Genomic DNA, 14,038 nt, shown 5'->3' on the forward strand with positions numbered 1-14,038 from the left:
AAATGTTCTATATGCACAAAAAGCTTATTCCTCACAAAAATTTGGTGACCAAATGTTAGTGAGCATTTCTCCTTTGACAAGATAATCCATCCACCTGACAGGTGTGGCATATCAAGAAGCTGATTAAACAGCATGATCATTAAACATGTGTACCTTGTGCTGGGGACAATAAAAGGACACTAAAATGTGCAGTTTTGTCACACAACACAATGCTACAGATGTATCACAGTTTGAGTGAGGGTGCAATTGGCATGCTGACTGCAGGAATGCCCACCAAAGCTGTTGCTAGATCTATTAATGTAAATGTTTCTTTAAAAAAATAATTTGGCGCTATGTCCAATTGGCCTCGCAAACAAAGACAACCCCAGCCCAGGACCTCCACATCCGGCTTCTTCACCTGCGGTATCGTCTGAGAACAGCCACCCTGGCAGCTGATGAAACTGTGGGTTTGCACAACTGAAGAATTTCTGCACAAACTGTCAGAAACCGTCTCAGGGAAGCTCATCTGCGTGCTCGTCGTTCTTACCAGGATCTTGACCTGACTGTAGTTCAGCATTGTAACTGACTTCTAGTGGGCAAATGCTCACCTTCGATGGAGAAATGTGCTCTTCACAGATTAATCCCAGTTGCAACTGTACCGAGCAGATGGCAAACGCTGTGTATGGCGTTGTGTGGGCTAGCGATTTGCTGATGTCAACGTTGGGAACAGAGTGCCCCATGGTGGCAGTGGGGTTATGGTATTGACAGGCAGAAGCTACGGACAACGAACACAATTGCATTTTATCGATGGCAATTTGAATGCAAAGCGATACTGTGACGGGATCCTGAGACCCATTGTCGTGCCATTTATCCACCGCCGTCACCTCATGTTTCAGCATGATAATGCACGGCCCCATATTGCAAGGATCTGTACACAATTCCTGGAAGCTGAAAATGTCCCAGTTCTTCCATGACCTGCATATTCACCAGACATGTCACCCATTAAACATGTTTGGGATGCTCTGGATCAACGTGTACGACAGCGTGTTCCAGTTCCTACCAATATTCAACAACTTTGCACAGCCATTGAAGAAGAGTTTGACAACATTCCACAGGCCACAATCAACAGCCTGATCAACTCTATGCAAAGGAGATGTGTTGCGCTTCATGAGGTAAATGGTGGCCACACCACATACTGACTGGTTTTCTGATCCTCGCCCCTACCTTTTTATTAAGGTTATCTTTGACCAACAGAGGAATATCTGTATTCCCAGTCATGTGAAATCCATTGAATAGGGCCTAATGAATTGATTTCAGTTCACTGATTTCCTTATAAGAACTGTAACTGTATTTCTCTTCTGTGTAATAGTTATTTCAGTTCTCACTGGTAAGGATTGTTGTTAGGCTACAAAGAGGACAACTGATCCACAGCAACATATAACTCAAGGCTCGTCATCCTTAGGTATAGAATATAGCTAAGCATCTGCACAAACGCAATTACAATTTTGAACAATGTGAAAGTTTGCCATTTTAATGAAGCATAAAGTCCAACTGTCCTGCACTTCAAAGTGAACCTGGATGGGGACATAAGGGTAATGCCAAGTCATAGCCATTATGTTAACTGCTTTGTGATCAAATGACTTGAACCATGAGCCTTGTTTGAAGAATGGGAGAGCGACAGATTGAGGGAGAGTCAGAAGAAAAGGGGGAGAATACCTACATACTTAGTCTACAGTTTTCACTCTTTGCACATGAACAAGAGTAAAACAGTCAAAGTTCAACGTTTGTCTGAGTTGGATCAGAAGATGGCAACACTGCAAGGTTGGGGAGGAAAAAGGTTAGCGAGGAGCTTGAGCTAAAGCTGTGTACTCAGCATGACAGAAATAGACACCTGGCTCAAATAGAAGCCTGTCTCTACGCGCCGGTTGTGTTCGGTGATTGAAGCAAATAAGAAATATTCATTTCAGTTTTACTTAGACGTTGTGTTCATTCATCTCCTTTCCATTCAGTTTAAACAGATGTTACCAACTACTAGAGAGCCTCAATTCTAAACAACATGCAAAGACTGAGAGAAACAAAATCACATAAGGAATGTGCATGCTGCATACAGTAAGGGGAAGAGATATAGGTTGTTTTTGTGAAACTGCTCTGGGTCAAGCTGCGGCATATGGTTTCGTGTTCACAGTGAGAATAGAAATCTACTTGTTACTCACCCACGCACACACACCAACACACATTAATTTACATACACACTTGCACTCAAAACAGCTCTTAAAAACTTGATGACACAATTTGTTTGTAAAGTGAAAAGTTAGTCAAACTCTATTATATAGACCAGATATGCTTGTGCACACAACTTCATGCTCGAGCAAAACCTTTAATTCTCTCCCCCCCCCCCAGACGAACAAGAGAGGGAGAGGGAGAAAAAAAGATTGGACGCTGTAACTGTTGTTCTAGCCTGTGATTGGTGGTAGCCTGTTGCTAGGCTTATGTCATTGTGAGGGTGGGAGGTTTTTGCTTCCTCTCTCTGCAAAGCGATAGGTCAGGTTTGAACTGGTTAGGAGGACTTCTACCGCTTGTTGAACATCCCCAAAGTTTTGTGGTTTTCTTTGGCTCTCCGTTCTCTTCTCTTCTAATTGCATGTGGAAAACACTGCAGCCACTTCTGGGGCACATACTTTATGTGCACAGCATTAACTTTGGCTTCCTCTCTCTTTGACTTTTATCCTCCTTTTTACTAGTAACAGCAGCTGAAATGATTGTGCAGTAAAACAATAAGTACATTTCCTTATCTTTAAAAAAATAAAAATAAAATCTGGCCCACTCAAAAACCATTACTTTTATCCTGTCCATAAAAATACTAATCACAAACCAGTTGCATTGATGTGATAGAGATCTGTTAGTAAACTATTTACTAACATACTCCTCTCAAAAATAGATATCTCATTAGTATAAATAGTCTGTTGATATCCGGTCCATACCTACCATTGTTTCAGTATTGTCTGTAGAATGTATTCCCAGTCAGTTGTAACAATAGGATATCATTGCGTGTGGGTGGTTCATCTTTAGTTAGACTGGTCATTCAGACTCAATAAAGAGAGGACCACTGAGAACCAGGGTTCTCTGGAGACCCAAGTAATTTAACAAGGCCTATATTCCTAATACCGCAGGACTAATGGCATGGCTCATATACCATGTCAATCCGGTTAGTTCAGAAGTCCAAAAGTCCTTCGAAAATAATGGCTCAATGAACGTGGTCAGTTCCAAACTGAGTCTGATCTGACGAAATTAAAGAAGAGTTAACTCCAACTCTACTGTCCAATCCCTCTATCCCTTCCTCTGATGCTCACCATCTGCACTGTGAGAACTGTCTTGAGAAGGATCCCTGTAGGATCTCCACTAGCCTCCCACTGCAGTGTAATTAATCATCATGATGTTATCATAACCCACTCTTACCCCTGCCCCACCCACACTGGGCTTGGCTGGCATGTGTACAGCAAAGCCCCAAGAGTGTCTGCTGGGTGGTGGTGATGTGTATGCCTGTGACAATAGTGTTTGGCCCTGTCCTCTGTCCGGGGTGCTGAGGGCCAGTCGGGTTCCTGACCTAGCCTAGCGCTTTTATGTGAAAAGATGGTGTCGGAAACCGAAAGCTGACCAGGCCTCTTCTGCTCTGCAACTTTGCTGAGCCATGGGGCTCACATACACACAGTGCTCACTGTGCTGCTCTGGCTATTGCGGCTGGGAAATGGCAGAGTGCTGACTCCAGACCCAGGGCATGTTTACCATGACTCCCACCCCTCTTTGGGGATAACAGGGAGGGGGAGAGAGGGAGGGGGGCACTATCACACAATGAACCTGCTGAATGGTGTGCTATCTATCAGCCAGGGGACTGACTTGCAGCCAGCCAATGCCAAATCAACCAGGAAGCCAGGCCCTTAAACAGAGTATTGAATTGGAGCTTGGATCAGCTCGGTCTAGTGATAACCGATAACAATCTGGGCTCCCTTACACCACCACCTCCTTGTTACCTAATACAACTTGTTTGTCAGGTTTTATTTGGTTCTTCCAGCAACACAGGTGGCTGGTTACATCATCCAGGCTGTATCTATATTGACAGGCTCTATGATAGATGCCTGTCGTATCTAGACTTCCTGTTAGGTTTGTTTGAGGTGCTATACCGAAGTCTGATTGGTTTAGGCCTGGGCTACTTTATCTGAGCACTGATAGTCTAAAGGCCTCCGCATGTTTCCCATCCAAAACAGTTCAGAAAAGTTTGTGCATATATTATGTCTATGTTTTTTGACGTTTTTATTTGTTTTGGGCTTCGGCAAGGTATTTTTCAACTGTTCATGCACACAAATGTTTTTCTTTTTGCAAGCTCAATTTTGGTAGCCGAAGTCTATGCACCTTCATCGGTCATTGGTCAACAGTAGTGAACTCGTTTTCATGCACATTTTTTCACTTGAGAAAAAAACAAATCAAATCAAATCACATTTATTTATATAGCCCTTCGTACATCAGCTGATATCTCAAAGTGCTGTACAGAAACCCAGCCTAAAACCCCAAACAGCAAGCAATGCAGGTGTAGAAGCACGGTGGCTAGGAAAAACTCCCTAGAAAGGCCAAAACCTTGGAAGAAACCTAGAGAGGAACCAGGCTATGTGGGGTGGCCAGTCCTCTTCTGGCTGTGCCGGGTGGAGATTATAACAGAACATGGCCAAGATGTTTAAATGATCATAAATGACCAGCATGGTCGAATAATAACAAGGCAGAACAGTTGAAACTGGAGCAGCAGCACAGTCAGGTGGACCGGGGACAGCAAGGAGTCATCATGTCAGGTAGTCCTGGGGCACGGTCCTAGGGCTCAGGTCCTCTGAGAGAGAGAAAGAAAGAGAGAATTAGAGAGAGCATATGTGGGGTGGCCCGTCCTCTTCTGGCTGTGCCGGGTGGAGATTATAACAGAACATGGCCAAGATGTTCAAATGTTCATAAATGACCAGCATGGTCGAATAATAGTAAGGCAGAACAGTTGAAACTGGAGCAGCAGCATGGCCAGGTGGACTGGGGACAGCAAGTAGTCATCATGTCAGGTAGTCCTGGGGCATGGTCCTAGGGCTCAGGTCAGTTGAAACTGGAGCAGCAGCATGGCCAGGTGGACTGGGGACAGCAAGGAGTCATCATGTCAGGTAGTCCTGGGGCATGGTCCTAGGGCTCAGGTCCTCAGAGAGAGAGAAAGAAAGAAGGAGAGAATTAGAGAACGCACACTTAGATTCACACAGGACATCGAATAGGACAGGAGAAGTACTCCAGATATAACAATCTGACCCTAGCCCCCCGATACAAACTACTGCAGCATAAATACTGGAGGCTGAGACAGGAGACACTGTGGCCCCATAGATGGACACCCCCGGACAGGGCCAAACAGGAAGGATATAACCCCACCCACTTTGCCAAAGCACAGCCCCCACACCACTAGAGGGTTATCTTCAACCACCAACTTACCATCCTGAGACAAGTCTGAGCATAGCCCACAAAGATCTCAGCCATGGCACAGCCCAAGGGGGGGGGGGGGCGACAGGATGACCACAACAGTGAATCAACCCACTCAGGTGACGCACCCCCTGCAGGGACGGCATGAGAGAGCCCCAGTAAGCCAGTGACTCAGCCCCTGTAATAGGGTTAGAGGCAGAGAATCCCAGTGGAAAGAGGGGAACCGGCCAGGCAGAGACAGCAAGGGCGGTTCGTTGCTCCAGAGCCTTTCCGTTCACCTTCCCACTCCTGGGCCAGACTACACCAAACATCTTAGTTAGATGTAAAATTACGCGACTAATATCTCGTTATCTTAGACTACACTTCCTCACAATAGCCTGATGCATAAAACTCTTTGTGTTCCAGCTGAAGTCATTCATTGCCAATGGAGCAGTCCTCAACGCTACGTTGGGGGGTGCCTCACTAAGCTGCGGTGCATTCTGTGTGCTGTATGCATTACTTACCATGTGTCGGTACAAATGGAGTTACACACACACAGACTCCAACTAGCTAGCTTTTAGCTAGTTGAAAAGCAAAGTACATTTGCGTTAAGTACGGAACATGTGGGCTAGACATCCAGCAAAACAAAACGCATATGCATCTGGTGGACACCAAGTATTAGAGCAGGTCCGCTGGAGCCATGGCCCAGTGAGACAGAGGCACCGGTAGTGGGTCATTGTGGTGGGAAAGAGTGAAAAATAAAAACGTGCAAAAAAAATTGCAAAGTGAATGACATAAGTGAATGCCCCCCGGGGCGGCAGGGTAGCCTAGTGGTTAGAGCGTTGGACTAGCAACCGAAAGGTTGCAAGTTTGAATCCCTGAGCTGACAAGGTACAAATCTGTCGTTCTGCCCCTGAACAGGCAGTTAACCCACTGTTCCTAGGCCGTCATTGAAAATAAGAATTTGTTCTTAACTGACTTGCCTAGTAAAATAAAGGTAAAATAAAAAATAAAAAAATTGATTTAGATAATTCGCCTATGGATCATGTAATAAAGACATTAAGGCAGCTGGTCCTCTTAAAAACTATGAAAGTCATTTGTTTATTATGTTACTTAGATAGACTCTTAAGATTAATGCACACATTGTGCGCTGCAGAGTGATGGTGTCATTCGATATCCATTGTCATGATCAATGGCAGAAGCAAGGAACAAAATGAGATACTTGATTGATTATGTTTTCCTGGGGGGCTGGCTCGCTTTGATCTCATATTTCTCCGTCCTCTTATACCTCATTGGATGAATCGAGGTTGTTTTCCCCTTTCGATTGGCTGAGGCGCACTTCACTCAACTAGGGCTCAGTTTATTTACAGAGTGTGTGCTGAGGTTGAACGGTATTCTGCTGTAGGGCTGCAACAACTGACAATTGAGCACTTTGCCCTCATGAAACAAAGCGAGAACCGAAACCTCAATTTAAATATTCCTGAAACACAGGATCGCAGGAAGACACATTATGAGGCACGCAACTGCAGCAACAGAAACCATGGAAAATAATTCATTTACAGTAACAGACTTATATAAAATATGCGCTCATTGTGAACGGCTAAGCAAAAAGGTAAAAGAAAAGGAAAATAAATGTCAAATGTTTTTGACAGTGAATGCATGTTTTAACTCTGTGCACCGTCGTTGTGGAATTTTAGAGTGTTCATTTGTGACAAGTTCATGTCCCTTTGGACACTTTGTTTTGTGGCTGCGAGCGAAGGAACTGCAGTGCAGTCTTTTTTTTGTGTCCGACCTTGTTTACGCGTTTGAAGAGTTAGCGTTGCTTGTCAATGCTTTACATTTATTCTCTTGCTTTGTCATCATATTGTCAACTCTTCTATTTCGTATATGCTCTTAGCAAAATGTTTCGCTTGGTGTCTTTGAATGCAAGACCGTGTTGTCGCTATCGAGCAATCTTTGGTCCCGAGTTCTTCTAAGACTAGGTCATTCATTCTACCACTTCATTGCTCTGTGCAGAGGGACATGAGATATCTATGGAGTTATGGCAGCTTGCTACAGCGAAATTGTGAACAAAATGAGTTTGATTCTCTTTTGCACAGACTGTGCATGCAATTCTCCAACCTGACTGTAGAGCGAATATGTGATCTAGTGGAGAGAGCGAGAGATGTCTTGCAGAGGGACCGACAATATTACAGTCAGGGCTCACAGCCCCCCCCCCCCCCCCAAAAAAACAGCATTTAGAGTTTTCGTTCTTGCATTTGGTTCTTGCAGAACAATGTGTTTCTGTACTCTTAACTTGCAGGACTTAGGAGTTCGGATCCCAAGACCACTGGGAAATGGACCAAGTAGATTTATCCCTGAAAAAGAGGTAAGGAGAACAACTTAATTTACACCACAGGATTTTCTATACTTGTGAAAATGATTACACCTTTTAACTTACCAATACAATATGGCAGTGCCATATTATATCAATATGTGATTGAGAGTAGAAATGTATTCACTGGCTCTGTGGCTCCAGATACTTCAAGTCAGTAAAGTAGATCCGAGGGCGCAATCGATATTTGAGGACGTATTTGCTGCACTGGGTCGTCTTGACAACATCTCCTTGGTGATGGGCTTCCACCCACAGTACCTGGAGAGTTTCCTGAGAACACAGCACTACGTGCTGCAGATGGATGGGCCCTTATCCCTGCACTACCGCCACTACATAGGCATCATGGTGAGGCCCCTTAAGCCCTACTCTAAACTCTGCAGTGGCTTTACCATGGTAGTGTAGAGACACTTGGACAGTCTCGTAACTCTCCTTCCCCCGCTTCCCTCCCAGGCTGCGGCCAGACACCAGTGCTCCTACCTGGTCAACCTCCACGTCAACGACTTCCTCCAGGTGGGAGGGGACCCCAAGTGGCTGAATGGCCTGGATGGAGCGCCACAGAAGCTGCAGGCCCTTGGGGAGCTCAACAAGCTCCTGGCCCACCGGCCCTGGCTTCTTACCAAGGCACACATTGAGGTAGGCAGCTGGGGCTGGACCTGTGACAAACACACACACACACGCAGGACTGGACAAAGGGACAGGTTAGGGTTATGTAACAGTCTGAGATCATGGGTGGCGGCACACCAGAGCTATGCGGCCGTTACTTGGCAGGGTTAGTTTTATGAAAGCGGGGGGAATGGGCAGAGATGAAATGGAAGGTATGGGTAGAGAGAAGAGAACAAATGGAAGGGTAGAAATTGAGACTGGAAAATAAGATTCCATTCAAAGGAAACCACTGATTGACTGACACTTCAACTCTCTATTCTCCCCAGCACCTGCTGAAGGCTGAAGAACACAGCTGGTCCCTGGCTGAGCTGATCCATGCTGTGGTGCTCCTCACACACTACCACTCCCTGGCATCCTTTACCTTTGGCTGTGGCATCACCCCTGAGATCCACAGTGATGGTGGGCACACCTCGAGACCTCTCTCCCTCAGCCAGTACTGTGTCTGCGACATCGCCAATGGCAATGGGCACGGCAACGACCTGGAGGAAAGGAGAAGCAGCCATCAGGTGTGAGGATGGTGTATTTGTATATGAGAAAGTGAAGCTGAGGGTTTGTTAGTTACTGGCTTTGACAAAGATGTGGTTGTGAGTTGAGTGGCTCTTGTGGTTGTGGTCACACTATGTATGACCCATGCCCTTGACCAGAACGTGTTTGTGTGCCTGTCTAGGTGTCTGGTGAGGTGGAGGTGCTGATGGCGAGAATGAAGCAGCTGCAGGAGTGTCGTGATGAAGAGGAAGCCAGTCAGGAGGAGATGGCCACCCGCTTCGAGAGGGAGAAGACTGAGAGCATGCTGGTGGCCACTGCAGAGGACGAGGAGTGTGTGCAGTCAAGAGACGTATCCAGGCTATTTGAAGACCCCAGTTACGGCTACAAGGACTTTTCCAGGAGAGGAGAACATGTACCCACCTTCAGAGTGCAGGTATATAATGCTCACACATACAACTTCACTTACGGAGAAACAAGGAGGGATGGAGAGAAAGTGAAGTGTTTTTTTCAATAGCTTCAAGTGCAACATTTTCTAAATGTAATCTATCTAATTGATATCCAGACATTGTGATTAGCACCTTGCCTTCCTCTTTTCTCCTCTCTTCTGCAGGACTACAGTTGGGAGGACCACGGCTACTCCCTGGTGAACCGTCTGTACCCTGATGTTGGTCAGCTGCTGGATGAGAAGTTCCAGATGGCCTACAACCTGACCTATAACACCATGGCCATGCACAAAGACGTGGACACCACCATGCTGCGCAGGGCTATCTGGAACTACATCCATTGCATGTTTGGCATCAGGTACGCCACTCACTGGCACAATACGAATACAAATTAGTTTATTCCAAGAGGACATATGCTAGATTCAATATAAGTCACTCTGGATAAGAGCGTCTGCTAAATGACTTAAATGTTAAATGTAAAACATTAATATTAGCATGTTTTTAATACATTGACAAAGTGCATTCATTTTGGACAGTAATATACTTTAGTAAAGAAATAACTGTTCATCAGTAGCTGTAACAGATCTCCCTCTGTGTGTCTCAGGTATGATGACTATGACTACGGGGAGATTAACCAGCTGTTGGACCGCAGCTTTAAGGTCTACATTAAGACCATGGTGTGCAGCCCGGAGAAAACCACCAAACGAATGTATGAGAGTTTCTGGAGGCAGTTCCAGCACTCCGAGAAGGTGAAGGAATAACTTGTTTGTTTCTATTGGTAGCATTTAAAGTTTATAGGTTTCACATAGTGCTTGATCTGAGTGACTGGAGCAGTGTTGTAATGCTTCCTTTCCCTTTCCCAGGTCCACGTAAATCTGCTTCTTATGGAAGCGCGCATGCAGGCAGAACTGCTCTACGCTCTGAGAGCGATCACCTGCTACATGACATGAAGTGCTTTTGGTGTTTATCGTTGTATTTTACTGTCGTTGTTGCTCTCGTTGGACACCTTTTAAAATAAATTAAAAAACCAATGGGGGGGGGGGGGACACAGAAAGGAGCTCTGCTCGTCCTTGTGATGGATGGAACAAAAGAGAGAATGGTGGGGGAGAGCAAAAGAAATAACTGCAAAAAAATAATAATCTGAACCCATTTGTGGAAAGATGAGCTTTGTTAGTCCTCTTTGCCTGCATTGCCAAAACTCGCCATGAGGGGGCAGCCTAGAGCAGACTCCCTCTGGCAGGAGTGTGTGGCCAACCTTCCAGTATTCCAATACATATCAGTGGATGATGACACTGATATCTCCTTAGTGTGAAAAACCCACAGCAAATCTCCAGAAAGAAGAGTAGTACACCAGTCTACACTCAATGTAATCATAGGTCTTTTTTTGTGGGGGGTTGTATTAAGAGAAGTTATCATGGGTTGATGTTATTTCTGTAACTGGAGGTTATGAAATCATAATTTGGGCTGGGTGGTAGTGTGCCTGATTTGTAATATCAGTGAGGTGCTGCCTGATACTGCTGCTCATGTAAGCATGGGGTCATATTGACCCCCACACCCTAACCATCCTAAACTGTTTGTGTAAGCCAACCCAAGGAGTGTGTGAGAACAGAAAGGTGTTGGAAAAGCTAAAAATAAAAAAACAGACCTATTCAGTTTGACTGAAAGTATGAGAGGCTCTCTGTGACAAGTATTGCGTTTGTGTGTTTTATAAAAAAAATGGTGGGATTTCAAGCGTTAAGAAAAGGGGCAAGGCACTCTGTGTGGTGACTGTTAAATCGATCTGTTTTGTTTCTGGTAGAAGCTTTGTCCTGTAAGGAAAAAAGACAAGCTAAAATATATATTTTTTAAACCAGGTCTTCTAGGGGATTGACTTCCGGTTGTCATAAAGATTGTCACCTGTCTGTCTTCCACATTCACCCTTTGACCCTGGCCTGGTCATCCTAACACCTTCAAAGCTTTGGACTGTGAGTTTTACCAGTACATACCTCTTCTGTTTCCTATATCACATTAAGAAGTGCTCTTTGGCAAGCAGAATGACTCTTTATTTCTCTGGGTCACTTGGCTTCCATTCGTAGGGAGCCCGGTTGGTCCTAACTGGACTGACTGTGGTCGATGCAGTCGGTCATATTTGAGCTTGTTTCCTCTGTGGAAGCCTAACCAGTGCAAAATTAGCTCTTATTTTTAAAGACTATGGCAGACCCATCCACTGTTTTTATTTCTGTTGACTGAAAACAAGTAAAGTACTGCATTCTTCTGAGGGTGGGTTGAGACAGTTGATTGTTTGATAAGATGATGATTATGGTACATTATTTGGAGGTGGTTGTGGTAGGAAGTTGAGGTTTCATACTTGACTGTCAGACACTTTTTATTAAAGAAATTAAATATAAACTTATTTTCTAGTTTTCTCCCTAAAACTGTTTTTGCTGCATCAAAATGTTCACTCATTACGTAACTCATTCATGCAACAAACCCACCAAATTGTAGTCACAGCACATGTCCATTGTTCAGCTTGCAGATAATGCATCTGCTCTCCCATCAATTAGTTTCCAATGATATAGGAAAACATTTGGCTATTAGATACATTTTGCACACTTTAATGCAATAGTGGCTCCCACACAATGAACTGTTTCGCACAACTGCGTAAGACTTAGGTGTATATGAGTCCAAATCCATGCAGTGTTTCAGTTTCCTGTGTTGAGTCAGTCCTCCCATTCACACTACACTGAACTGTGGTTTGCTTGTGTTAATGTTACGACCCAAACAGAACCACAAATGGTCCTTCCTTGTCCATATGTGGTCGAGTCAGAGTTGGACGTTACTCCCACAACTGTTGTGCTAAAACATTTTAACTTGTCTGTAATGTGCAATGAGATGAGGGGACATTCCCTCTAGGATCACCTTTTGAGCTTTGTTCTGCTAATTTCTGTCCTCACTGGAAAAACTCCCTGGCATGACTGGCTATAGACTGAACTCTTTGGGATTTTTTTCCATTAAGGACAGCGGGTGACTTGGTCCATTCAATCACCAGCAGTATGTCTCTACTGAACTGCCTCTATTTTTGACTGACTCATTTCCCTATGACAATCTGAAAAAGGATGAGACTAAACAAATTATGCTCTTAACACCATGATTAGCTAGCTGTTTCATATCAACCCAGACAAACATCTATCATGTGGAGAACAATGTTTGTCATTGAATATGCCTGATGAAACGCTATTGGGTTGTCTTGTGTGATGTCACTGAACGCTTTAATTTTGTATAGTAGGACAAGGAAGTGGGGAACTGAGGTTTGTTTTTACAGAAGTGCCTTTTTTTTCTTTAATGTGATTTGAAAACGCTGTCACTTTGCAGCAGCACTGCCTGGTCCATATTTGTGTAACAATAAACTTTGAGGAGCATGTTTACAATACTTTTCTGTTTTGTTTGTGTACAGCGGTTCACAGATTTAGGGCTCTATTCGACCAGATCCACTTTAGCCGACATAATATTATTTTATTCAACTTAGAGCTGTTCATTTCAAAGCGCGGTAACGCAACATAAAAAATGGGAGACACGAGAGCTACACGGAGTCGAATTAAGAGAAATCTCATGCAGCCTTGTAAATATAAAGTTCAAAAACCGGAATGTGAGATATAAATCCTCATTTAATCGAATCAATTTATGCGTCATTAGTTCCATATAGCCTATACTTTCTTGTTCTGAACTTCTAATGGGTGTGGCTTCGCAACATTGATCAGGAGCAGCTGCTTAGACAACTTCAACGCAGTTGCACCTCCGACACCGCAAAAACATCAGCTACGTGGGTGTCGATATCGCCGGTTAACGCTTGATCTGATTAAATCTAGGCCTAACAATGTCTTAACCAGCCATAAGGAGAAACATTTACTTTATCACCACAGAGACAAATTACAATTCTACTCGTATGTTAACAAGAGTAGCTTATGACAAAATCACAACCATTTACAGTATACATAAGATACAACCTAAAAATGATAATTTCTGTTATTTAAAGTGTAAACAGTTTGTCATACATGTCAGGTAGACATTCAGTAGGTCTTGGGTATGGGCCTGGAGTTTTTCATGATCATGTGACTTAACCAGGAAAAAAATTAGACCTATAGCCTATAACTAAATACTTATGCATATAATTAGTGAGAGGGGTAGTAGCTGAAGAGTGGTAGTAGCATAGAGTGACTTTAGAGAGGTGTCAGTATAGCAAGGCACAACAAGGAGAAAGGAGAGGACATTGCAAAGAGGTCACACTAGGGAGTGAGACATTGTGCATCTCAAATGGCACCTTATTCGCTATATAGTGCACTACTTTAGACCAGAGTCTATGGACCCTGGTCAAAGTCAGTGAACTATACAGGTAACAGGGCGCCATTTGTGACAATCAGAGTAAGAAGATAGTCATGTTAGTCAGTCTGAGTCTGGATCCTGTCCCTCAGCCGCTTAGCCACAGGCAGGAACTCCAACTCCCAGCATAATCGGTGGAAGTCCCTCATGTCATCACCAGAGGTCCACTGCAGCGCGTCCTCCTCGTCTGAGAGATAGAAAGAGCTTAATCAAAATGCTTCAACATAAAAAAATAGTATCTGTTTACAGAAGCATAGAAACACTAAAGA

At 44.2% G+C, this 14,038-nt stretch overlaps 2 protein-coding genes across 7 annotated transcripts in view; one reads left to right on the top strand and one right to left on the bottom strand.

Moving 5' to 3' along the window:
* The first annotated feature begins 6,831 nt into the window (after nucleotides 1-6,831).
* LOC123991039 (sestrin-1-like) lies at nucleotides 6,832-12,822 on the top strand. Of its 2 annotated transcripts, none has more exons than XM_046292173.1 (9): nucleotides 6,832-7,059; nucleotides 7,750-7,815; nucleotides 7,966-8,166; nucleotides 8,272-8,454; nucleotides 8,751-8,990; nucleotides 9,152-9,403; nucleotides 9,581-9,771; nucleotides 10,018-10,162; nucleotides 10,277-12,822. In XM_046292173.1, exons 1-9 carry the CDS (start codon nucleotides 6,958-6,960, stop codon nucleotides 10,361-10,363), a joined length of 1,467 nt encoding a protein of 488 aa, XP_046148129.1. In that variant the 5' UTR covers nucleotides 6,832-6,957; the 3' UTR covers nucleotides 10,364-12,822. The 2 variants fall into 2 exon arrangements, with proteins under 2 accessions (XP_046148129.1, XP_046148130.1); XM_046292174.1 differs by having other exon boundaries at nucleotides 8,077-8,166.
* Nucleotides 12,816-14,038, bottom strand: part of armc2 (armadillo repeat containing 2) — a 29,443-nt gene continuing 28,220 nt past the window's right edge. For all 5 annotated transcript variants that reach the window (XM_046292172.1, XM_046292170.1, XM_046292171.1 and 2 more), the window contains one exon: nucleotides 12,816-13,956. In XM_046292172.1, the coding sequence (XP_046148128.1) occupies nucleotides 13,829-13,956 (128 nt within the window). In that variant the 3' untranslated portion in view covers nucleotides 12,816-13,828. The remainder of the gene's footprint in view (nucleotides 13,957-14,038) is intronic.

The sequence above is a fragment of the Oncorhynchus gorbuscha genome, linkage group LG12 (genome assembly GCF_021184085.1).
Source record: "Oncorhynchus gorbuscha isolate QuinsamMale2020 ecotype Even-year linkage group LG12, OgorEven_v1.0, whole genome shotgun sequence".
Taxonomy (NCBI): Eukaryota; Metazoa; Chordata; class Actinopteri; order Salmoniformes; family Salmonidae; genus Oncorhynchus; species Oncorhynchus gorbuscha.